Source organism: Entelurus aequoreus, linkage group LG25, assembly GCF_033978785.1.
Source record: "Entelurus aequoreus isolate RoL-2023_Sb linkage group LG25, RoL_Eaeq_v1.1, whole genome shotgun sequence".
In the NCBI taxonomy this organism is placed as follows: domain Eukaryota; kingdom Metazoa; phylum Chordata; class Actinopteri; order Syngnathiformes; family Syngnathidae; genus Entelurus; species Entelurus aequoreus.
The window spans coordinates 26,464,979-26,491,674 of record NC_084755.1 but is presented as its reverse complement, the minus strand read 5'-3'; the positions used below and the strand labels follow the sequence as shown (position 1 = coordinate 26,491,674).

At 40.2% G+C, this 26,696-nt stretch overlaps 1 protein-coding gene across 2 annotated transcripts; it reads left to right on the top strand.

The window, feature by feature from the left end:
* Positions 1–1,221: 1,221 nt before the first annotated feature.
* hmgxb4a (HMG box domain containing 4a) lies at positions 1,222–26,676 on the top strand. Of its 2 annotated transcripts, none has more exons than XM_062036939.1 (13): positions 1,222–1,516; positions 1,887–1,967; positions 2,148–2,284; positions 11,474–11,549; positions 15,251–15,826; positions 17,967–18,164; positions 18,254–18,426; positions 20,094–20,175; positions 20,256–20,320; positions 20,431–20,521; positions 22,890–23,038; positions 25,925–26,047; positions 26,168–26,676. In XM_062036939.1, the coding sequence occupies exons 2-13, from the start codon at positions 1,916–1,918 to the stop codon at positions 26,210–26,212; spliced, it is 1,767 nt and encodes a 588-aa protein (XP_061892923.1). In that variant the 5' UTR covers positions 1,222–1,516; positions 1,887–1,915; the 3' UTR covers positions 26,213–26,676. The 2 variants fall into 2 exon arrangements, with proteins under 2 accessions (XP_061892923.1, XP_061892922.1); XM_062036938.1 differs by having other exon boundaries at positions 22,887–23,038.
* The last annotated feature ends 20 nt before the right edge of the window (positions 26,677–26,696 follow it).

Here is a 26,696-nt window from a genome sequence, read left to right as displayed (position 1 = left end):
GTCACAAAAAACATTCATGAAGTTTGGTTCTTTTATGAATTTATTATGGATCTACTGAAAATGTGACCAAATCTGCTGGGTCAAAAGTATACATACAGCAATGTTAATTTTTGGTTACATGTCCCTTGGCAAGATTCACTGCAATAAGGCGCTTTTGGTAGCCATCCACACGCTTCTGGCAAACTTCTGGTTGAATTTTTGACCACTCCTCTTGACAAAATTGGTGCAGTTCAGCTAAATGTGTTGGTTTTCTGACATAGACTTGTTTCTTCAGCATTGTCCACACGTTTAAGTCAGGACTTTGGGAAGGCCATTCTAAAACCTTAATTCTAGCCTGATTTAGCCATTCCTTTACCACTTTTGACGTGTGTTTGGGGTCATTGTCCTGTTGGAACATCCAACTGCGCCCAAGACCCAACCTCCGGGGTGATGATTTTAATAATAATAATAATACCTGAGATTTATATAGCGCTTTTCTAAGTACCCAAAGTCGCTTTACATGTTAAAAACCCATCATTCATTCACACCTGGTGGTGGTAAGCTACTTTCATAGCCACAGCTGCCCTGGGGTAGACTGATTTTAGGTTGAAATTTTAGGTTGTCCTGAAGAATTTGGAGGTAAGAATTTGCTGTATGTATACTTTTGACCCAGTGGATTTGGTCACATTTTCAGTAGACCCATAATAAATTCATAAAAGAACCAAACTTCATGAAAGTTTTTTGTGGCCAACAAGTATGTGCTCCAATCACACTATCCCAAAAAAAAATAAGAGTTGTAGAAATTATTGGACACTCAAGACCGTCATGACATTATGTTCTTTACAAGTGTATGTAAACTTTTGATCGCGACTGTATACTTACATATATATACTGTATACTTGTTTATAAAAAGATGATAGAGGTGTTAGGATGTTTTTTAGAGTGCCGTATAAGACTCAATTTTTAGCTGACTTTTTCTAACGTTTATTTACTATTCAAAATGTTCTTGTCTTACATAGGGATTGTGAATGATCTGCAAAATTCCAAAAAAAGAGCGCAGTTCCCCCTTTACCAGTGTAATATATGGTCAAAATATCTAACTCAATAAATGCTTATGAATAACTGACTGTTGTATTTGTATTTGTTGGTACAATATAGTAGAGTAGTGTGGTACAATTGAAACAACTGAACTGAGCTGTTAAATCGCGGCTTATTCTTCCTTGGGTCTGATTGGCTGCAGAGCCTAAGCCCCGCCCCCACGTACAGAAGTATTGTTTAGCCGTCCTAAAAATGGCGTCCGCACCCGCGTAATTTGGGGACCTTATTTAGGTATTTCATATTTTACAAGCACAATTTTCCATTCCTCGTAGTCATTTTTGGGGATTGCCGTTGCACCGACAGTGAAAGGACGAAGAGATGAGAGAAGCGGCATGTTTGCATGATGGTGTTGCTCATTGAAGGGACACTGCGGCCTAGCTGTTACGGAAGCACCGGCCTCTCCTTAGACGGTTACCCCGGCAAGGCGAGCCTTCTCACGGTAGGGGGTATTTGAGTGCTGGCGCTGCCCAGGAAGCCGGGTGGTCACGTTCATGGGACAGAGGGGGTGTGTTTATATATCATTACAAACGTAGGCGGGAATTTGTTTAGTTACCAACATTTATACATATTAATACGCATATTATGTCGTTAAATAATGGACCACTTCTCTGATTTTAACATTCCCTTTGGTGTTGGTTGGACTGCCCAATGTATGATTTATCTTCAATGTTGCAGCTAATATGTAGTTACTTATATCTGTGCAATCAGTCATAATAATGGCAAAAGTATTCCACTTTGCTCACCACATGACTCAAACTCTTCAGAGTATACATCTACTAACTTGTTTTTCATATGTATTTTTCAATCAGACCAGCATCCTCCTGCCTCCATCCTGCTCATGACATCCGAGATAATGGCTTTTGAAGAACTCAAAACTAAAGGAGAAATGGGTAATTGCATTTGATATCATTGTAAACAGTCACTGTACTTCATATTATTTAACTCAGAAACACCATGGTTAATTACTATTAATGGCAAATATAGATTTAGTAAAACTTGCACTTATGGACAAAAATGTGGAAATCATAATATGACTTTTCAAGGTAATGCTCATTTGATCCTTGTTTTAGATGTTGGGATGGATGAAGAGAGGGGTCTGGTAGCCGGCCGTAGCCAGAGAGAGAAAAGGAGGTCGTACAAAGATCTTTTACGGGAAGAGGAGGAAATTGCAGCTCAGGTCCGCAAGTCTTCCAAAAAACGCCCAAAGGTGAAATTTTAAACATCTCAAACAGTGCTGAATGATCTAGGGGTGTATCATTTGTTTTCTTTGAGGGCCACTCACTCGTAAAAATAAATGAATGTATATATATATAAAAAAACTTACCAAATTGATGGATAACTTGCTTTGAAATTATACATTAGGTTGACAAGCAAATTATAAAAGACATTTTTATTTTCACAAAAAATATTTGGAATCATTTTAATGTTTTTTGCATGATCAAATAGTATTAAAGTTTCAAATACACTAAGTGCGTGCAAGCTTTCTGTCAAAATTGAAAGAACAAATTTGTTTATTCCAAAACCCAAAACAAGTGAAGTTGGCACATTGTGTAAATGGTAAATAAAAACAGAATACAATGATTTGCAAATCCTTTTCAACCTATATTCAATTGAATAGACTGCAAAGACAAGATATTTAAAGGCCTACTGAAATGATTTTTTTTTATTTAAACGGGATAGCAGATCCATTCTATGTGTCATACTTGATCATTTCGCGATATTACCATATTTTTGCTGAAAGGATTTAGTAGAGAACATCGACGATAAAGTTCGCAACTTTTGGTCGCTGATGAAAAAAGCCTTGCCTGTACCGTAAGTAGCGTGACGTCACAGGCTGAAGGGCTCCTCACATTTCCCCATTGTTTACAATGCAGCGAGAGCGATTCAGACAGAGAAAGCGACGATTACCCCATTAATTTGAGCCAGGATGAAAGATTCGTGGATGAGGAAAGTGAGAGTGAAGGATTAGAGTGCAGTGCAGGACGCATCTTTTTTCGCTCTGACTGTAACTTAAGTACAAGCTGGCTCATTGGATTCCACACTTTCTCCTTTTTCTATTGTGGATCACGGATTTGTATTTTAAACCACCTCGGATACTATATCCTCTTGAAAATGAGAGTCGAGAATGCGAAATGGACATTCACAGTGACTTTTATCTCCACGATAATACATCGGTGAAGCACTTTAGCTACGGAGCTAACGTGATAGCATCGTGCTTAAATGCAGATAGAAACTAAAGAAATTAACCCCTGACTGGAAGACAGAAAATCAACAATACTATTAAACCATAGACCTGTAACTACACGGTTAATGCTTTCCAGCTTGGCGAAGCTTAACAATGCTGTTGCTAACGACGCCATTGAAGCTAACTTAGCAACGGGACCTCACAGAGCTATGATAAAAACATTATCGCTCCACCTACGCCAGCCAACCCTCATCTGTTCATCAACACCCGTGCTCACCTGCGTTCCAGCGATCGACGGAAGGACGAAGGACTTCAGCCGATCATCCGTGCGGCCGGCGGCTAGCGTCGGATAGCGCGTTTGCTATCCAAGTCAAAGTCCTCCTGGTTGTGTTGCTACAGCCAGCTGCTAATACACCGATCCCACCTACAACCTTCTTCTTTGCAGTCTTCATTGTTCATTAAACAAATTGCAAAAGATTCACCAACACAATGTCCAGAATACTGTGGAATTTTGAGATGAAAACAGAGCTTTTTTGTATTGGATTGTGTCCGAATACTTCCGTTTAACTACTGACGTCACACGCATACGTCATCATACATAGACGTTTTCAACCGGAAGTTTAGCGGAAAATTTAAAATTGCACTTTATAAGTTAACCCGGCTGTATTGGCATGTGTTGCAATGTTAAGATTTCATCATTGATATATAAACTATCAGACTGCGTGGTCGGTAGTAGTGGGTTTCAGTAGGCCTTTAATGTTCGAACTGAGAAACTTTTTATTTTTATTTTTACAAATAATCATTAACTTAGAATTTAATGGCAGAAACACCTTGCAAAAAAGTTGTCACAGAGGCATTTTTACCACTGTGTTACATGGCCTTACCTTTTAACAACACTCAGTAAACGTTTGGGAACTGAGGAGACCAAATTTTTAAGCTTTTTTGGTAGAATTCTTTCCCATTCTTGCTTGATGTACAGCTTAAGTCGTTCAACAGTCCAGGGTCTCCGTTGTGGTAGTTTAGGCTTCATATTGCGCCACACATTTTCAATGGGAGACAGGTCTGAACTACAGACAGGCCAGTCTAGTACCCACACTCTTTTACTATGAAGCCACGCTGTTGTAACACGTGGCTTGGCATTGTCTTGCTGAAATAAGCAGGGGCGTCCATGATAATGTTGCTTGGATGGCAACTGTAAGGAAGGGATAGTAGTTCTTTTAGAGTTGGGACACAATGGACAGATTCCGGCCAGAGAATCCTTTAATCATCTTTATTGTTGAAAGGTAGATTTAAATGTGTATGGTTTTGTGTGTGTGTGTGTGTGTGTGTGTGTGGGTGTGTGGGTGTGTGGTCTAAACAAATAGAGAAAAGAGGAAATATTACAATCCAATTATATACTCATTAATATGCAGCAATATACATGGATATGCATACATAATATAACATAATATAATATAATATAAAAGTGTGCATAACAACAACATATATACTGCATTTAACTATGTATGAACTTCCAACAAGTTTCTAAGCTTCAGAGCCATACATGGCGATTATGTGGTCTATGTCGCCATCTAAAGGCCAAACTCCGCCATCGCAGTTGCAATGACGTTAAATAAACTACACGTAAATGTAAACGCCGTCAACGAGACTAATTAGCTCTCAATCGACCCAAAAACAACTGATCTTAGCATACAATGCACCAAACATTTGCAGAAGTAGCAAGGCACGACAGTCAGTTCAAATGCTGTAACAGTATGTGACAAAACTTACATTTAGTCGTCAACGCACACAAGGCTGGCTCCACCACTGATTGAAACCGGCTATTCTGACAAAGACGTGCTTTAAAGGGGAAATGACGTCACAGATTGACCTATCAACCTAAATGCATAGGAACATTACAAAACTGGTTAAAGGCACACAATAGGCTTTCGTACACAGCCGCCCCCAACTGTCCGTATGGCAGTTGAAACTAGAAGAAAGTCTATGAGGTAGTGTCCTCGTCATCAAGAGGTGGAAGCATGGTCAGTCGGGCGACTGGGCGAAGGTAGGTGCAATTCTTCACTTGTATTCTGGCAGTCCAGACCCGTCCATCTGCTCCTGGATGTGTCTGAGTGATCCGTCCTACAGGCCACGATCCTCGGGGGAGTTGAGGATCCACTATCAAGACAACTTGACCAGCCAAAAGGGTCTTGCCATCGTTCCTCCACTTGTTACGTTCTTGCAGAAAATCCACGGCGGAAGGTGGGGATGAAGCACCAGCAACAGCCGCCCCATGAAGGGAGCTAGCTGTCTCTTGTAGAAGCTGTTTCCATGTGGAGAACTTACTGAAATCAGTAAGCTGAGTGGATGAAGCACAGGAAATAGTTCCAACGAAGGCGGATTTCCTCAGCTCTGTGGCATCCGGTTCCAGGTCGGATGTAGGCAAATTGGGCCACTCATTTTCTGGCAGGTAAAGGAAGTGCGGGCCCTTATTCCAGCGGTGCTCTTGGATCATTTCCCAGGTTGACCACTTGTCAAGGAGATCTGCAGGCTGGATCTGGTCGTCCCAGCCAAGGTTGGACTTCCACATATCTTGGATGAGCACCTTACACCGAGTGGTAAATGGTACAATGAATCCTAGGGGGTCATAAAGCTTGGCCAGGACACTGTAGACATTTCGAAGAGTGGCAACTGATGATTCTGTTGTGTGACGGTTGAAACTTAGCGTGTCATTCAAACAATCCCAGCATAGTCCAAGAGTGGGTTCGTGGAGGTTATCACTTGCTTTGGATAACCACAGCTCACTAGTTGCTGATCGTGCATCAGGTGGTAGATGGGCCACAACTTCTGGCATGTTGCTAGCCCACTGTCGGATCTCGAAACCTCCCTTGCTAAGAAGTTCACGCAGAGTGTCAATGAGAGCTTTGGCTTCTTCAACCTTACTCAGACTGTGGAGGCAATTATCCACATAGAAGGAGTGCTCAACCACTTGCATGAGCAGAGAGTCTGGTGGCTCATAGTCCCTGACGTGCTGCTGTAAGGCGTACACTGCACAACAGGGGCTGCAGGTTGTTCCGAAAGGTAGGACCTGCCATTCAAGGATCTGCGCTCTAGATTCCCTTTCCATGTTCTGCCACAGGAATCGAAGGAGTGGTTTATCATGGTCAAGTAAGCGGATCTGGTGAAACATTGACTTGATATCCCCGCTTATGGCTATTGCATGACATCGGAACCGCAAGAGGACTCCAATCATAGTAGGGCCCAACGTTGGTCCAGGGAGGAGATGATCATTCAAAGACTGGCCATTGTAGAAGAAAGAACAGTTGAAGACCACTCTGTCTTTCCCATTGTGGTGCACCATATGATGTGGTACGTACCACGACTCAGTACTCTTTGCTGCCTCCTCTGAAGGAATCTCAGCAACGTATCCTGTTTTGATAAGTTTGTCCATCTCTCTACGATAAGAGGTTGCAAGGTGAGGGTCTTTGGCCAACCTGCGTTCAATGCTGCGCAAGTTTGGCATTACAGCATCTGAGGGTGCACATAGCATAGTGCTTGGCTGGCGACGTAACAGGGGTGTCGCGTAGCGCTGGATACCATCAACAGGTACACGCTTAGAGTCAGTCTGTAAAAGAGAGAGACCTTGTTGGTCTTGCTTGGAACGAGATGCAATCTTCTCGCTGACGTAAGGGAGAGTATCGATCTGCCAGAGACGTTCCACATTCTTGAAAAGTTCGGTATATGGGGATTCAGTGGTAACGTGCAGACAGGAAGGCTGATGGGAAGATGCATAAATCACAGACGGACCTTGTAGGGACCAGCCTAGGTTGGTACAGACTGCTATGGGGCCGCCAGATGGGCCTGCTCGCACCGGCTCTGTAGGAGCAAGAAGCTGGGACATATCAGAACCTATGAGGAGTAGCGGTTGCGCTCGATGGATAGGCAGCAAAGGAAGTTCTTTGAGGTGCTCGTAGCGTTTTTGGAGGGCCGCTACTGGATATGTGTGCTGAGATAGGCTCAGATTCTCAGCCGTGAAGGCATTTTTAATCCAATACTTCTTGCTTGGCTTGAAAATGGGAGAGACGTGCAGGCTGACTGACGAACCATTGAGCACTTTCACTTCTTGTTGAACAGTTCTCAGGTGAAGGGTTTCAGGATGCTTAGCAAGTTGTAGTTGCTCTACTGCATAGGGGAGGATGAGTGTTCTCTCAGAACCATCATCGAGCACAGCAAATGTCTCTAGAGTGCGGTCTCCATTTTGTAAGAGCACTTTAACAAATTTCAGCAAAACTCTTTGAGGGCTTCGAGGCTGTTCCAGGTAGACTGTGGGATTTTGGTTACTCATCATCAGGACTTGTTGGGATGACTCTTGGATCGTGTCATGCAGTACTGTGAGGTGAGTCTCTTTGCATAAGTTACAAGGGCGTTTAAGCGTACATGCTGCAGCTTTGTGGCCACGACCGCACTTCCAACATCTGTTACCTTCTTGGATCCACTTATTGATTTCACTGGTATTCAGTTTCTTGAAGTCCAGGCATGAGTTGAGGTTATGTTCCTTACTGTTGCAAAATGGACAATAAGGACTAGGTTTAAAGGGTTTTGACTTTGTCAGATTGGTGCTCTGGCTGCTACCAGTTTCACCAGAACATAAGAGAATTGATGCTGTCCTTTGTTTGGGCCATGGACTATTATAATCCCTCTTGGCAGGAGGAGGCCCCGGGTTGTAGAGGTGAGTGACTCGGCTGGCGAGGCGCTTAGCTTGAGCTTTAACTTGAAGCCAGGATGCCAGGTCTGGCAGGGTGTAAGTTTGGTTGGTACCTGGCTGTAGAATGCCTCGACAAAGACAGTATTCCATAAATCCGTCTCGGTGAGCAGGAGGCATTTTACTTATGAGGCGGTCAACGTGAGAACCACATTTGAGCTCGCATCCAAGGGGTCCCTCTAAAGTCCGCAGCATACCAACTAAGGTCTGAACTGAGAGAGCAAAGGTGTCGAAAGCTTCTGCATCCCCCACTCTGATGGCTGGTGAGTTCAGGATAGCTCCTAGTTCACTCTGTACTAGTTGTCTAGGCTGGCCATATTTGTCTTGTAGAGCCCCTAGCGCAGCCGTGTACGGGTTTGGGTCATACATGAATGACTTGGCTAACTGCAGATCGTTAGGGAGTTTGAGCTGATTTAGTAGAACTTGATATTTATATTGCTCGCTGAGGTGAGGATGACTATTCATCAAGTTCTCTAGCGCCATCTTGAGTAGGGCGAAATCACTTTCCCGGCCACTCTCAAACCTTGGAAGTACTGGTTTGCGAATGCCATAAGATGTAGCAATCAGCGTCTCGATGCCCGGGTAGAGCCAGGGTGGTGCTGCCGGGGCTGGAGTAGCAGATGGTAATGTGTAATGAACATACTGCCCAGCAGGAGGAGGTGCACCAGCTGGAACTGGTGGTTGTGGTACAGAAGTTTGCATGGTTTGTGGCACTGCGGCTGCATGTGTCATTGTTGATGCATAACTAGATGTGGGAATGACTGGCATATGTTGACTTGTGAAAGACACAGATGCAGGAGTTGTAGTGGGGGCTACTAAAGTCGGGACACAAGTTTGTGCACCTTGCACAGGAATGGGAATCGTTGTCAATGGCTGTGTAATCGGGATAGCGGCAGCGGATTTCATTGGAGTTATTGATGGGAGCTGAAGCATGTCAGTAGCGGGCGGAGCTGACGTTGTTGACATTGCATCATCTTCAGACTCCGACAGGAAAGACTGGACAATACGGGCAATGTGTAAGTCTTTCTCCAGTTTCTTTAAGCGTCTGCGCCGTTCCATTTCCCTTGCCATATTCTCCTTGGCAAGGTGAGCATCCTCTTGTAGTCTTTGTCCTTCTTTAGCTTGTGCATCCAATCTCTTCGCCTTCAAGTCAGCTTTTCTTTCCTCCTCTATTTCTTGCTGTAGGTCAGCAAGCTCCAAACCTTTAATTCGCTCCTCTAGGGCAGCTGTTTGAACATCCGGAATATTTTGGAGCAGTTGAAGCCCATGCGATCGCCGAGAGGATCGACGTGAAGAAGCAGATGACTGGTACTCTGACGCACTCCTAGCTCTGGTTGGCCTTGCTTCACCGTGTTGTCCTACTGGTAGTGAGGAGATTTGGGCAGCAGGCAGTTGAGAGGGAAGGAGGGTGATATCGTAAGGGGCCAAATGCTGTGGTAGTCGAATGTCTCTCTTTGGCCTGACAGAGGGCTGGTGATCAGCAGGTGATGACTCCATAGTGTCTGATGGTGGAACTCTATCCAGCTCGAAGGACCAATGTAAGGAAGGGATAGTAGTTCTTTTAGAGTTGGGACACAATGGACAGATTCCGGCCAGAGAATCCTTTAATCATCTTTATTGTTGAAAGGTAGATTTAAATGTGTATGGTTTTGTGTGTGTGTGTGTGTGTGTGTGTGTGGGTGTGTGGGTGTGTGGTCTAAACAAATAGAGAAAAGAGGAAATATTACAATCCAATTATATACTCATTAATATGCAGCAATATACATGGATATGCATACATAATATAACATAATATAATATAATATAAAAGTGTGCATAACAACAACATATATACTGCATTTAACTATGTATGAACTTCCAACAAGTTTCTAAGCTTCAGAGCCATACATGGCGATTATGTGGTCTATGTCGCCATCTAAAGGCCAAACTCCGCCATCGCAGTTGCAATGACGTTAAATAAACTACACGTAAATGTAAACGCCGTCAACGAGACTAATTAGCTCTCAATCGACCCAAAAACAACTGATCTTAGCATACAATGCACCAAACATTTGCAGAAGTAGCAAGGCACGACAGTCAGTTCAAATGCTGTAACAGTATGTGACAAAACTTACATTTAGTCGTCAACGCACACAAGGCTGGCTCCACCACTGATTGAAACCGGCTATTCTGACAAAGACGTGCTTTAAAGGGGAAATGACGTCACAGATTGACCTATCAACCTAAATGCATAGGAACATTACAAAACTGGTTAAAGGCACACAATAGGCTTTCGTACAGCAACATATGTTGCTCCAAAACCTGTATGTATTTTTCAGCATTAATGGTGCCTTCACAGATGTGTAAGTTACCCATGCCTTGGGCACTAAAACACCCACATACCATCACAGATGCAGGCTTTTCAACTTTATGCCTATAGCAATCCGGATGTTTCTTTTCCTCTTTGGTCCGGAGGACTCAATGCCCACAGTTTACAAAAACAATTTGAAATGTGGACTCAGCAGACCACAGAACACTTTTCCACTTTCCATCAGTCCGTCTTGGATGAGCTCAGGCCCAGCGAAGCCGGCGGCGTTTCTGGGTGTTGTTGATAAATGGCTTTCGAGTTTTAAATTGAAATTCCAGACGTAGCGACAAACTGTAGTTTCTGACAGTGGTTTTATGAAGTGTTCCTGAGCCCATGTGGTGATATCCTTAACACACTGATGTCGCTTTTTGATGCAGTACTGCCTGAGGGACCGAAATTCAGGGGCATGCTGCTTACGTGCAGTAATTTCTCCAGATTCTATGAACCTTTTGATGATATTGCGTACCGTAGATGGTGAAATCCCTAAATTCCTTGCAATAGTTGGTTGAGAAATGTTGTTCTTAAACTGTTGGACAATTTGCTAACGCATTTTTTCACAAAGTGGTGACCCTCGCCCCATTCTTGTTTGTGAATGACTGAGCATTTCATGGAAGCTGCTTTTATACCCAATCATGGCACCCACCTGTTCCCAATTAGCCTGTTCACCTGTGGGATGTTCCAAACAAAGTGTTTGATGAGCATTCCTCAGCTTTCTCAGTCTTTTTTGCCACTGGTGCCAGCTTTTTTGAAACATGTTGCAGGCATCAAATTCCAAATGAGCTAATATTTGCAAAAAATAACAACGTTTTCCAGTTTGAACGTTAAGTATCTTGTCATTGCAGTCTAGTCAATTGAATATAGGTTGAAAAGGATTTGCAAATCATTGTATTCTGTTTTTATTTACCATTTACACAACGTGCCAACTTCACTGGTGTTGGGTTTTGTAAGAACAATCAAGTGCTTTATTGACACATTATTTACGGGGTTTCGCAGGACACAATAAAACGATACGGCGGGCCAGATCTGGTACCGAGGCCTATAGTTTGACACATGTGTTATAGAACATGTTAGTGAGTTTTGATTGATGGCACTGTATGTCTGAAATGTCTCATTTTCACATTAGGATTCAGAGCTATTCATGATGTCAGGAGACTCGCACAAAAAGAAGAAGAAATATAGTGAAGATTACTACTACAGAGGTGAGTAGTGAGCTGATTTAATGTGTTTGATTATATATTTTTTTACATGGCTCTTTCTACGATGTGTGCATGAGATGGCAGTGTTGTGTGTTCTTATTAACACTGTTGCTATTTGGGATCTGTATCTTTCTGTATGCAGTTTGTATGCTATCCCTGGGCTAGGCAAGATTGGGTATTGTTTACATATTATTCAATACCAGTCCCAAATCAGTACTCAAAAAATACACAATTGTCGTGATGTTAGACTGCTGGTACAATGACCCCTATATGCCACACTTGTGTATTAAAGAGCAGAATGAAGTCAGTAGAACAATCTGCCTGTGTTGTAATTCGGGTGTTTGTGAATGTACCTTGCACGACCGTGATGAGGAAATGTTTGTTTAAAAATAATATACCTAATTTTTGCCTCTTGTCTGTGTCAGTAAATTAGTAGTTACAGTGTTGGTGCTAGGAATTTTCAAAATGGGGTACCAGGGACCCCATCAAGTCATAAAAATGGGGTCCAACAGTGACTTTTTGGGGTGCCACTTTTTTGTAACCATTTTAAAAACAAATGATAAATGTATGCATTATCCTGTTATATCTCACATTTTATATTGTGTTTTGGAAAAAGGTTGTCATAAACGTTACTTAATTCATTAAAAAAATAATATAAAAGAAAACACATTTTTATGCATATGTAAATAAATGTATTCAGTTATAAACATTCATTCACTTTATACTTTCCTTCATGGATCTAAACTTTATTGTTGCCGGCATTTTTTTCTATATTTGTATTTAATAACTTGTAGGTGTATTTATTTCAGTATAAAAAGTGTAAAAAGTTTTTTGCTTCGGTCATGAAATGATAAGGTCATACATACATTATTTATTTAAGCCTTAAATCTCTAGTCTATATCAGGGGTGTCAAACGTATGGCCCGTGGGCCGGATCAGGCCCCCGAACAGGTTCTATCTGGCCCGCGGAGTGAGTTTGCAAAATTTTTGAATGAAAGAAACTGCTGTTCTAAATGTGTCCACTAGATGTCGCAAAAGAAATTATTTGTATCTTTGTAGATGATGCTACATATGTAAAAAACTAAAATAAAATAACCACATGATGTTAGTGCACCAGTCGAGGAAAATGAGCAAACTACATAAATAACTTCCTGTAATTTGATTTTGATATTATTTCTTTATCTTGATAGATTGAAAATCAACACCAATGAGTTGACTGATGAACATTATCACATAATTTATTCAGAAAGTATAAATAACGACAACTTAAGATAGAATACTGTTAACCACAACATGTAAGTGTCAAAAAAAACCAACAACATTATGATTTGTACATTTTCAGAATGTGCTTGTTCTATTTTTAAACAAAGAAAACAATCTGAAGTTGTCTTTATTTTTAAGTTATCGTGCCGTGATTTTACCAGTCCGGCCCACTTGGGGGTAGATTTTCCTCCATGTGGCCCCCGATCTAAAATGAGTTTGACACCCCTGGTCTATATCAACTTCACATCTATCCGTCAATTCTAAGTTATTTTTTTTATGTTGTTTTTTTGTTTGTTTGTTTTTTGCCCTTTTTGTCAAAGAAAACTGTTTTTTATGGCAAACACACAAAATATGCAAAATCTTCCACAAAATTTTTTTTTCAAAGTGGAACATTTGATGTGAAGTAATCAGAGCCTTGGATTGGTCAATAATTCATAAAAAACATTGATTTTGATTCAATATTATGTTTTGAGCAATGACAGTTTTAAAGAAAAAAACCCAGCTTTGTTTAATTAATCAACATTGCAACTTTTTCTAAATTACATTTCACCTGTAAACTTTTTTATTCCACTTTAGTTATGTTTTTGTTTATTTTAATAGTATTTTTAGAATGTGCTGTGGGCTTTTAAAACATTAGCTGCGGGCCGCAAATGGCCTCCGGGCCACACTTTTGACAACGCTACTATAGAAAATAAAAAATTTAAATCTGATAAGTCTATGGATAAAAAGCAGAGCCTGGCGGCGCAGGCGCGTTTATCATAACGCACAGTCAGCATCTCTGCTTCAGTAAACAATGACGGTGATGATGTCATGGTAGCGACACTTGCTAACTTGTCAGCCACTTCTCCAAGAAACTCCATTTGAACACTCCTCGCACATTAACACTTCAAAAGGCACATATTTGTTCTGTTTGTTGACCTGCAAAGTATGTTTTTGGGGTGGAGGAGTCTGGTCGAGTGCTGGTTAGCTTGAAGCTAACAGCTAGCCTGTCTCCATCCTCGAACGATGTCGCTTCAGCGGGAGATAAAAGTGAAGTTTCCATGGACTCACAAAGACTAAAACAAGTCATTTACTGGAGACATGGCGCAGGATGAAGTTAAAAAGGTTGAGTTTACACTCACCTTAGCGTTTACCATGAAGTCTTTCTATTGACAGTCCCTCGCAGTAAAGTTGTCCGAGTGCAAACTGAGGCAGTATTTGTCATTGATAAAACTTTCGGCGAATCAAAATTTATGACCAATAAAAACGCAATAAACAGGGACGGAAATTTGATCCGGCAAATATGAACAAAACAAAATACCGGCGGAACGCGATAATCGATCAAATAAATAAAAAAACGAGCAAACCAGGCAGTAAAAAAAAGGGGGACGCGCGGGCTTCTGGAATTGCGCGTCCTTTCTGATTATAATGCGTAAAAAGACACAAAAAGTGCGTTAACGTCAACACTGAGTTACTATACAAATGTTAACGGTACACATCCCTGCCTGGGCCAAAGCATTTGAAATTAAGTCAGTTGATGACTTTAAATGTGAATTTGAATTGTTGTCAGCTGGGATTGGCTCCAGCTTCACTGTAACGCTAAATAGGTTATGCAGTTTAGGGAACTATACAATTACTGAACAATTTTTCATGTGTTTGGTGCTTTTGTCTGTGGTTCAGAATACAGGTAACACTCATCAATTCAATTAAATAAGTGATATTAATTAATATCTCTTAATATGTGTTATAAACTCATTACATGCAAAGTGAAGTATGTTAAGCATTTGTTTGTTATAATTTTGATGATCATCTTAGTTTTTGAAATCCCCACATTTTTTAAGATTTTTAATTCAACGTTTTTAATCAAAATTATATTTAAAAAAAATCTCCACTATTTGCCGCTGCACAGATTTTTTCCCCAACGCACCACAGCTCTCATGTGCGCTCTATTGTAGCAGCCGTGCGGAAACTACCGGTAAGTCCCTGTATTTATAGTTCCGAGTACTCCATGCGGTCCGGATATGATCGAGTTTTATGAACAATTAATCAAAGCAACATATTTTAAACAAAATCTTTTTTCTAATCAATCAATCGTTGCAGCCGTACTGTTAATGCAAATGAGATTGAATCCACGATACATTTTTTTAACATCTGTGTGTAAAATTTCAAGGTAATCACATTTACAGGGTGACAAGCATGGCGTTCCAAAAACGTAAATGTCTGCAAATTGTATTGGCATTTACGTTCTGGCTCCAAATGCTTTGGAAAATAGGCTGTGTTCTGAATATAGCCATTATAACGAGTCCCTTCAAAGATGTTTTAATCAATGGCTGCCATGTTTTTGCAACTGATCTTGGTCAATTTTTTTTGAAGTGCATAACAGTTTCTTGTATCAGTTTTTGTGTAGAATGAGATTGGATTATGTTATAATTGTTGTCTCCTTGTGCCTTATCGTTGTGTCAGACCATGATGGCTCGGGACGTCCCCTCCACAAAAAGAAGCATAAATCTGTAGACCGCTCTCCGACTCTATCTTCCTCCTCATCGTCCCACCCGGCAGATACAGCTATGGGCCTTCTGCAAGCGATCACCTCTCCACTGGCCACAGGATCAGACCCCAATCCCCACTTACACAAAAAACCTTCCTATCCATCCTTCTCCTCACACTCTTCAAAAGACCGCAAGCGGGAGGGCGGCAGCAGCGGTAGTAAAAGTAGCCACTCCTTTTCTCACTCCCGCCCTTTGCCTTCATCGCTAACTTCCTCCAAGAAGCACTCCTCATCCTCTTCAAAGTCATCATTATTCCACGGCGGAGCTCCCAAAGAGGAGCCGTTAACGTTACGGGAGGCTGACGGACTGAAAATGAAACTGATCATGTCACCAAAGAAAGAGGAAGAAGACACTATCCCGGTATCACCCCACTTGTCCAAAGTGAAGAAGGAGAAGGATCCAGATCGGATGCGGTCAAAGTCACCCAAAAAGAAGCAACAACACAGTCGAGATCCTCTGCCGGTAGTGGGGAAAGAGGTGGAAGTGGAAGGTAAGCACCCCTTAATTGCATTGGACTTCACAAATAAACATATTGGTTTAAGGTGGCTGTATGAACGTCTAGAATGACTGGTCACAACATCTATAGCGCACTGCTTCACATAGCTTCCTTGCCCTTTTCATCTTAATAAGGCGCAAGAATATTTACCTATGTTGAATTGTTCAATATATAAGGTACACATGTTTGCATTTTTCAGTGTTTGTCCTACATTCACTCATACCTGGTCAGCCACAGAATAAAAAGTAGCATTAGGCATCAGTGTTGCCAACTTAGCGAGTATTCAGACACCTGCAGATTTAGTTTTTCCAAAAAGCAATCAGTGATTTTTTTCTGGTCTTATTGGACACTTTTGAAGTCGTAACGTAGAAGCAGGTATGGCTCATCTCTAGGTGCAGCTGCTGTGTCCCATCCCCAGCTGAAAGCAATTTCAGGTGTATTTTGACATACAGTCAATAAGTCAATGGATGTTCTCATTCATCCAGGTCCTTGTAGTCTCAGGGCATTCAATCCATCGCAACTGGAATGTTTGGTTTATCTTAGAAGATGTTTCGACTCTCATCTGAGTAGGCTTCTTTAGTTCATAACAATAGACTTAGATTGGTCACATTTAGTCATAGACTTAGATTGGTCACATCTAGTCTTAGACTTAGATTGGTCAGATTCAATTCAGTTGTAAACAAATGGCATTTTGGTCACCTTGTGTAACCAGAATGTTTCCAACTCAAATTCCGCCTCCAACAAATAACATGAGTTAAGAAACTAACTCCTGTTATATTTAAATTAGAGTTACAAACATTCTGATCACTGAATGTGACCATAGTGCCATTTGTGCTATTTGTTTACAACTAAATGGAATGCTAAAGTGGGTAATTCCCACTATTTTGGACTGGTAGTAGTCGATCCACAGCGATGGTTCTGCCACACATTACCTCAATGCTAACAAAGGAAATTACATTTAGACTGTTGTTTGCTTTGACAGTAGGATTGCTCGTTTGCATCAAGACAGTTGTTTTTCTCACTACAATTGGGCAAAACCATCCTTGCCCAGGCACACCCTCCTAGTTTTGGAGTATAAATATTTGGGATTTTGGCACCAGCCGCTAGACTAGATCTGACCAATCTAAGTCTATGACTAGATCTGACCAATCTAAGTCTATGAGCATGAACTGATGAAGCCTACTCGGATGAGAGGCGAAACGTCTTCTGAGACAAACCAAACAGTCCAGTTGCGATCGATTAAATGCTCTGTGAATACTGACAATGAAAACCTGGAAAAATTACATTTCCATGCCCTGGAAAATGTTTAATATTTATAGTATGTTATCTGTGTTGGCCCTGCGATGAGGTGGCGACTTGTCCAGGGTGTACCCCGCCTTCCGCCCGATTGTAGCTGAGATAGGCTCCAGCGCCCCCCGCGACCCCGAAGGGAATAAGCGGTAGAAAATGGATGGATGGATGGATGGATGGATGGATAATAATATTTTTCCAGAAATGTTGGACAATTCATGGAAATATATCTAAAGCTTCATAAATCCATACAAAATCGATGTAACATAATGAAATGTAAATTGCTACGGACCTATATGATTTACTATTTTGATGGCGGGTGGTGTGGGCATGTGCCAAGCAAGCACCTACGAATCTCACTCATGCCCACGGGCTAGAAGAGGTGCAAAAAATGATCTCTGCATACTAAATGGATTTATTTGTTAGGCTGTGGAGTGGAGGAAAAGTAAAGACTAATAATTTTGGAACTGAAACATGAGACGTTTGTCTGTGTGGTGTTTTTTGTTTTGTTTGAGAGGTACCATACATTTCCCTTGTAAACCTAATTTAATTTAATTTAATCTAATAATTAGTTTTTGGTGGTCCCATTGAGATAAAGCAATTTATTGTGGTGATGGAAATTTAGTAAAAGGTTTTGAAAAAGTCATGTAAAATCATTGATGAAAAAGTGTAAGAACATACATAAAAACAATTTACAAGCAACAATAGAAAAGGTAATTTGTATTTGTATACATATTTATATTGATTGTAATGCTTTTTGCCTACTGTTTGTCAGTGATGAGACCCTGTAGTTTTTAATACTCGTGTTTGTCATGTTTCGTTGTATGCGGTGATCTCACTCAAGGTCATTACGGAGGGGGCATAGGAGACGATAGCTCTTCGTCGGGAGGCGAGCTGGAGGCGGGCGAACTCGTTATAGACGACTCATACACGCACTTGTCAAAGAAAAAGAAGAAGAGCAAGAAGAGCAAAAAGAAAAAAGACAAAGACAGAGACAAGGACAAGAGTGGGAAGGACAAGAAGCACAGCAAAGGTTTTGGAGGTGAGATTCTGTTACACAGTGCTCCATGTGCATTGTTGATCGTCTTCACTGTAAACATTCAATTTTCACCTTGGACTGGCATTCTTCAGACTCATCAAGAAGCCACAGCAGCATCCATCCCACCGTCTGTCATAGCGCTGTTGGTCCGATGTACACAAAAGGTGCACCCGTCCCTCACCCCCACATTCAAGGCATTGATGGAACAACAGAGAAGAAGAAGAAGAAAGAGGAGAAAGATAGAGAGAAAAATGAGAAAGATAAGGTAAGCAACTCACTCTCAAGCCACAACATTAGATTGACTTTCACAATAAGAGCTGGATAAAAGTCTCGTCTTTACAAAAAAAGGGCTACAGGACACTGGCAACATATTTAAATAAAAATATTTCAACTCATAGGGGAACTACACTTTTTTTTTGGAATGTTGACGATCGTCCACAAAAGACAAGAACACACGTCTTTTTTTGGGTTGGGGGGGTAAAGATAATGAACTCTTGGAAGATGCGGCTAATGAGTCACCGTTATAGCCTTCAAAGCCTCTAAAACCACTCCAAAAACACTGCGTTTTATATACACACGCAAGTCTATGTGTACTGTAGTAACAGACACGTTCCGAGCAATATGTAATATGTTCAATATTTACCATATTTTGGTCATTTTAATCATTGCCGGAACTAATTCCTTGGCGCGTTTATTTCAGTTTCCATAGCAGCGCACTGCCGACTTCTAGTAAGTAAGTAAGTACATTTTATTTATAAAGATTTTTTCACAGTTAAAATCAGAAAGCGCTGTACAAAACATAGGTAAAGTAAAATAACAATTCAATTAAAACAACAGTGAAATCATAAAAAGGATACAAAATGGATTAAAAATGATAGTTGAAAGGTGCACTAACTAACTTCTGGCAACAAATATCCTACAAATGTGTAAACAAAGGCATGTGTGTCTTCTAATCATGGCAGATTCGGTAACAAACAACAAAGACGACTATGTTTGGACAAATGAGAATTCACAAACGTATCTTTTTGAATATGAATATATGGAGGATGAACTATTGCTTATAGAAACCAGCACAAAGGAAGAGTGGGACATTGGAGCAGACTGAAGCCGAGAGTGTGAGGTAAAAGTGACTCGAAGCTTTAAATGTGGAATTTGAAGTGAAGCTATTTCGACATAAATTGAGTGTTTACCCAAATAAACCGGAAAACATGTCACCCGGCCAGTTGGACCAAACAGACAACTGTCCATCGAGTGAGTCAAACTTTATATTGATCATGTTAATCGCAGCACGTAATGCGTGTTATTACAACTACAGTACATACACTGTCTGGCTAGCTGTGTACACACAAAACATGTACAGATTGGTGTCTTATCACATTGTGTTGTGCATTACCAACTCAAACGCGTTTCGTGTTGATGCATTTGCGTGCTTATCTCTTTCCGTAGTTAGCTTTTACGGCTAATACCGAAGCATGCCGATGTGATACTATATAAATATTTTCTCAATGTTCGCTCTTACAATAACAATGTAGCTACAGTTTGGTTATTATACAGGTTACGGAACCTAAAGGACGTATTGTTGATGGTTTGTGAATGCATTTTTAAAGTGCTTTAAAGGTAGAGTTGATTGCTCCCATTTGCTGCATTGCTAACCAAGAACGAGTTGATTTTTATGTTAGAAAGGAACAAAAAAAACTTTCGTCTTTTTGTCTGTCATAATGATTGTCAACGATAGGCAACATTAAAAAAAAGTGCAGTTCCCCTTTAAGCTTGTTGTTAAAATGAATACTTGCCTCTCAAAGCGTAGGACTTTTGATACTGTACATCTCTTGTATTGGATCTCATAAGACTATACAGTTAACAAAGCTAGAGCCATGGTTTGTATTGGCCAGCACATCTTCCATTATGCTTCCTTCTCCTGTTTTTATTCAGCCCAAGAAGAAGAGCGCATCAGCCTATCAGGTGTTTTGCAAGGAGTATAGGGTTAACATAACTGCTGAACAGCCGGGACTAGGTAAGCTGTTTGTTGTAGCTTCTTTATAACGTTTGTTTTTATGAGCCACACCTCAAAGAAAACCTCTTAACTCTTCTCAGTTTTTGGTGAACTAAGCAAAAAGTTGGCAGAGGTATGGAAGAGGATGCCGGAGAAAGACAAGCTGGTGAGTGGTCCTTTATGTTATGTCTTTTCTTCAATACACAATCTTGAAAATATATCAGGTGATTTCTCGTTCCTGGTGGCTAATAAGTGTTTCATGTATTGCCTCTGCAGTTTTGGAGGCAGAAAGCTCAGTATCTGCAGCACAAACAGAACAAGGCTGAGGCTACCACAGTTAAACACAAGAGCTCCAGCAAAAGCAAAGGTATGGTGGAGAACAACTTGTAAGAAATTAAGCAGATCATCAACTGGTTGGTGGCTGTTTCACAAGATTAGGTGTGGCCTTACTTATGATGTTGGGCTGAAACAATTTTTTTTGTTTTAAGTAAATAATTCACATGACATTGAATTTTACACTTTTACCATGAGAGCATTATAATATATTATATTTAGAAAATAAAGTTAAAATGATGTGTAGTCCAAAGCCAGGTAGTATATACGGTAATAAAAACAAAAATACTCTCTTATAAAGTATGATCATGGGGTTGGACCCCGGCCAATATTTGACTTTTTTAACTGATCTGTGATCTGCTGCCGAGCTCAGCTGATCTTTACCACAGCTGTGTCCCAGTTAGGGCTGCAGTGATTCAACCAATAAATCCATTCATTCAATTAGAAAAAAGCATAAATTTGTATTTTGTTGATTCCATGATTCGTTTAATGTTAAAAATAAGCGCAAGACTGCTCAAATAGAGCACACATAAGAGCGGTCCACCTATTGGTGATGTAGCTTGCGCTGCCGGTGATGTGGCCTGTGTGCATGTGTAAGGCGGGGAAAGCAGAGTGCGGATAAAGGGATAACCCAAAGAGGAGAGAAGCTGTTAAATGTTTTGCAATCACTTACTGTTCTCCTTCTTATTACAAAATAATTTTTTGATCATTTTTGTTATTGTTTACAAACTCGGGGAGTAAGTCTGTATATACAGGAAGGCTTTGCGAGCAAAACTCTTAATTATTTCAACGGGAACCAACAGTAGTTCTTGTCTTTTGTTTAGTTATTGTGCTCTCGCCACTTTGTTTTATGCAACAATTGTATGTAGCATTCAATACCACAAATGTAATACATCATCTGAATTACAACCTTACAAGCAAATTATAAGATATGTTTTTTAAAAATGTGTTTACTTTACTCGCTATAAAACATTTTCAGTACTATGTTCTATTGTCAAAGTATCGGACTGGATCTGAGCCAAAAAATCGGATCGGGATCAGAGGTCAAAAATGTTGATCAGGACATCCGTTAATAATTATCATTGTTTACTAACAAACAGATTTAAAAATTGCTTCGGAATTGCAAGTCAATGTGATAAGTAGATTTTAGGATATACATACAGTACTTTTTTTCTGTCAAAATTGAAATTCATTGAGCAAGAAAGTCGAAGTGCCTTATTTTCAGACTTTCGTGGGCTACATCCCGGGCTTTGAGTTTGCCAACTTTGGGTTCAGCCAGGGGTCGGCAACCCAACATGTCTAAAGAGCCATATTGGACCAAAAATACAAAAACAAATCTGTCTGGAGCTGAAAAAAATTAAAAGTGTAATAATGAAGGAAACACATGATGTGTCTATATTAGCCTACTATCAAAATGTCTGTGTCGCATGCCGAAGCAAATCTTCATTGACAGAAATGTTGAAATGTAATATTTATTCAACACATTTTTACAGCATTGGAAAACATTTGTAAAACTTCTCAGAGGGTGAGATAACTCCTGGAAATGACTGTCTTAGAATGGCCAAAGATATACTGTAGATGTGTGTATCCAAGTTAAAAGGAAACGGCAGGCTGTCTTCTAATGGATTTATGACAATCTTTGCAAGCTGGGTAACGTTTGCTGTGGTCTGGAACAACATGGCGCACAAACAACTATCAGAAATGCAACCAATATTACTTACAGATTATGTGTCATGAGACATGCAATATAAATTAAATACACAGAGGACATAAGTAAAGAAAATTAAATGAGCTCAAATATACCTACAAATGAGGCATAATGATACAATATGTACATACAGCTAGCCTAAATAGCATGTTAGCATGGATTAGCTTGCAGTCATGCACTGACCAAATATGCCTGATTAGCACTTCACACAAGTCAATAACATCAACAAAACTTACCTTTGTGCATTCATGCACAAAACACAGCATAAAACATTTGGTGGACAAAATGAGGCAAAAAAGGAGGGGCGTAAAACACGTCTTTCTGTGGCAGCGCTGGAGAAAGTTGTACATGTAAACAAACTGTTGTGCTACGGTCCACACATCTACGGTGAGTTCCAGGACAGCCGAAATTGGTAGGACAAAACGGCGCTCGACAAATACTCTCATAAACACAAACATATTAAACTGTGGGTTTTGTGTCATGTTTGTCCTCTTACAGAAACCATATTAAAACTAAAACCATATTTTTCCTTTTTAATACATTTTTGAAAAAGCTCCAGGAGCCACTAGAGCAATGCTAAAAAGCCACACGCAGCTCTAGAGCCGCAGGTTGCCGTCCCCCAGGTTAAGTGATCTTGTCTTTGCTGGGGGGCATACTCCTCATCACCTTACCTTGTTTTTCCTCATCAAAGCAGGTATCGTGTCCCAATCCAACAGAACGCCGGTCACAGCGCCTCTTTCCCCTGCAAGAGTCCCTGAGGTTGATCCCATTGATGCAGCCGCTCACCTGCAGCTACTCGGAGAGTCCTTATCCCTGATTGGCCACCGGCTCCAGGAAACAGAGGTGAGCATGCATACATTGAGCAGGCATGGGATTTTTCTATCTATAGTCGGAAATCCGTCTTTTTTATCTCTGAAAAATATAAAAAAATATTTTCCGTTTTTCTTTGTTTTTTCCGACCTACAATGTGTGTTAAAATCATGACCCGTCTCTTTGCCATACCTGCCAACAATGACGGTTTTCCTGTAATGAGTACGGTTTTTGATAATCCAGTGATAAAAACTACGGTTTTCCGTTAAAAATTATTAACTTAAAAATGGATGCTACGTAGCAAAGCAACTCCACGGGCAGGGGACAAACTATACGGGAAACATGAAAGATGATTGGTTGGTTTACGTATAAGAACATCCATGATCTATTGGTTGTTTACTATGATGAGTCACGATTGGTTGAAATTAGGGCAAAACATTACAGACAGGCTAATCACAGGCACGATAGGGCGGGTCATGAAACCAGGAAGTGAAATCACAACAGACATCCCAAATGATGAGAAGAGGGAATATTCAAGCGGGCGATTTATATATTAAAAAACTAGTGGAAGATGGCAAAGGGATTCTCTTCCTTAGATTTTTCTTTTAGCGATGCAGACGACATCCAGGAAACCCACAATGCGTCTACTTGGCCACATTTGGACAAATGTATGCGTCTTGATCAAAACTGCTCTCCACATGGAAGAGGTGGAATACACATTTAAGAACACATGATAGAGGCAGACGTGATGACTTTTGCTACAGTATAGCCTGTCTAAATGCTACATTTCATTTTCATTGGTGTTTTACAACAAGACAGTAACTTACATTTTGTTCACTATTTCTACTGTTTATATGTTGACATTGAATAGTTGAATAATTTTGAAACATAAACAAGATATTTGTTATTTCAAAAATAAATAAGTCTGTGCTTCTTGATTCACTAATGGCTATTTAGATAAAGGAAGTTAGCTAATAGAAGACCCACTCGACATCCGTTGCTTTCGGTCTCCCCTAGAGGGGGGGGGGGGGGGGGGGGGGGTTACCCACATATGCGGTCCTCTCCAAGGTTTCTCATAGTCATTCACATCAACGTCCCACTGGGGTGAGTTTTTCCTTGCCCGTATGTGGGCTCTGTACCGAGGATGTCGTTGTGGCTTGTGCAGCCCTTTGAGACACTTGTGATTTAGGGCTATATAAATAAACATTGATTGATTGATTGATTGATTGATAGAATAAATATTGTTTGTACTCTTTATGATTTTTGCATTTGGAGCAGTTAGAAGTGGAGATGGAGTTGAAGAGACAGAAATGGTCTATTTCCCCCTTTGTCTCCTTCACAAGGGCACCGCCTTGGACCTGGCTGGGGACCTGCAGCCCCCAGACTTATTTTCAGTCTTTTTCAATAACTTCAAATCACATGCCTGATTGGGTGGCTAACTCAGGAGAACATCCATCCATCCATTTTCTACTGCTTGTGCATAAATATAAAACTAAGCTTCATCACATTATTTACTATACTTTGAAAATCTATTCACTTACCACTAGTTCGCCTGCTGTTAATACTAACAATATAATTATTTAACAATGATAATTTTGAATAGTTGAACACTTTTTTACCTGGCAGTTTTGTCAAAAACACTGCAATCCTTTTGGCAAAATATATCCGTCGGTGTAGACTGACAGGGTTTGTGCGTGTCATTAAAAGTCATTATTCCTTGCGAAAATTAAGGCCTTAAAAATGGCATTCAAAAGCAATAAATACGATATCCAGAGGCCCGGGCCGATAGTTAATTCAAGGATAAATAAAAATGAACTTGATACAATTGCACATAAATTATGTTGGTGTGTTTCTTTTCTGGATACAAGAGGTCTCACTCTGTGCACTGCTCGCAGAACATTTATTTGACCGTACAATTAAACGAGCAGAGTGAAGCCTCTTGTCAGTCATCCACAATCTTTGTTTGGGTGTGAGCAGGTGGGTAAGCTCAACCAAACTTATTCCTTACATTAGGCGCACCAGGTTATAAGGCGCACTGTTGAGTTTTGAGGGGGGAAAAAAGGATTTTAACCACCGTGGATCGATTGGTACCGGGCCGCACAAGAATAAAATAAATAAATAAAATAAAAACATTTTTTATTTTTTTATTAAATCAACATAAAAAACACAAGATACACTTACAATTAGTGCACCAACCCAAAGAACCTCCCTCCCCCATTTACACTTATTCACACTCATTCGCACAAAAGGGTTGTTTGTTTCTGTTATTAATATTTGTGGTTCCTACATTATATATCAATATAGATCAATACAGTCTGCAGCGATACAGTTCGTAAGCACACATGATTGTATTTTTTACGACAAAAAATAAATAAACCCCCGCCCCCCCGGTCCGTGGGACAATTTTTCAAGCGTTGCAGTTACAAAAAGGTTGGGGACCACTGTCTTATAGTACAGAAAATACGGTATAGTTTTTTGAAAGAACTGTTGTTTTTGGGTAGCAGGTTATAGTTTGCTTTGTACATAATTTTAGCTGTTTGCAAATGCAGCAAGTCGTTGAATTTCAATATTTTTGATTGAATAAATAAAGGGTTTGTTTGTTTTCTATAGCCAACCTTATGTATTATTCTAAATGACCTTTTATGTAACACTGTCAGTGAATGAAGTGTACTTTACTAGTTATTTCTGCACAATAACTCAGATATGGTAACACTAGCAAACAGTAGAGAATATGAAGGGATTAGGAAAAATAGCGTGTTCTTATTCTAAAGGTGCAAATGTACCATGTGTTAATTCTAATTTTGCTGGGATTAGGCAAGTGTATTGTGAACCATGAGTGGCCCATCATACTTGTGTGTGCAGCCTCAGGCAGAAAGACCTCGTAACTCTTCATGTGAGTGATGTTCCTGCATGTTTCAGGGGATGGTAGCAGTTTCTGGGAGCCTGTCTGTGCTTCTTGATTCCATCCTGTGCGCCCTTGGCCCTCTGACCTGCCTCACAGCTCAAATTCCGCAGTTAAACGGATGTCCCCGGAACGTTCTGGTACAGTATTAGCATTACACCGATTTTGATACATTCATGTTGTTGTTGTTATGTTGACCCATTCTGCTGTGTTTTGTCTCATGATTCATTTTCTAACTAGTTTATCTTTTTGCACGCCAGTCGAACACACTGGACAACATCGCCTACATCATGCCTGGGCTGTGAATGAAGGACCACAGCAAGGTGCTTTCAGAAGTCAACAAACAGAATAGGATTGACTCAACAAAAAGCGCCTTTGGACTTAAAAAAGGACTTCACAACGAAAAACTATTTTTTAGCCTGTTTTTAAAATTATATATTTTTTAGACCTTGTTATTATATAAATGTTTTCATTGTTATACTTAAAAAAAAAAAACCATTTTAGTCCTAGCTTAGCTTCATTGTTCCTGTACAGTATGGATATGTATGAAACTTAATTTCCAATGCTGTGTGTGTGGACGCTTTTGTACATGTCTGCTTGTAAAAAAAAAAAAACACACCTGCAGCTTTTACCCAATTAACATAAGGTAATATATTTGTCATTCTATTTTTTGTCTTTTAAAATTGTGGGAAAAACATATCACTCCTTGCGGATTTTTACATTTGATCGAAAATAATTCCTATTTAAAAAAAATTAAAAAAGCACCAATAAACCATTTGTTTGATTTTA

Coding starts and splice junctions, on each gene's coding strand:
- hmgxb4a (XM_062036938.1), top strand. CDS start 1,916: ATGACATCCGAGATAATGGCTTTTGAAGAACTCAAAACTAAAGGAGAA. Junction 2,285..11,473: donor CTTCCAAAAAACGCCCAAAG/GTGAAATTTTAA, acceptor TTTTCACATTAG/GATTCAGAGCTATTCATGAT. Junction 20,522..22,886: donor GAGCTCCAGCAAAAGCAAAG/GTATGGTGGAGA, acceptor TCCTCATCAAAG/CAGGTATCGTGTCCCAATCC.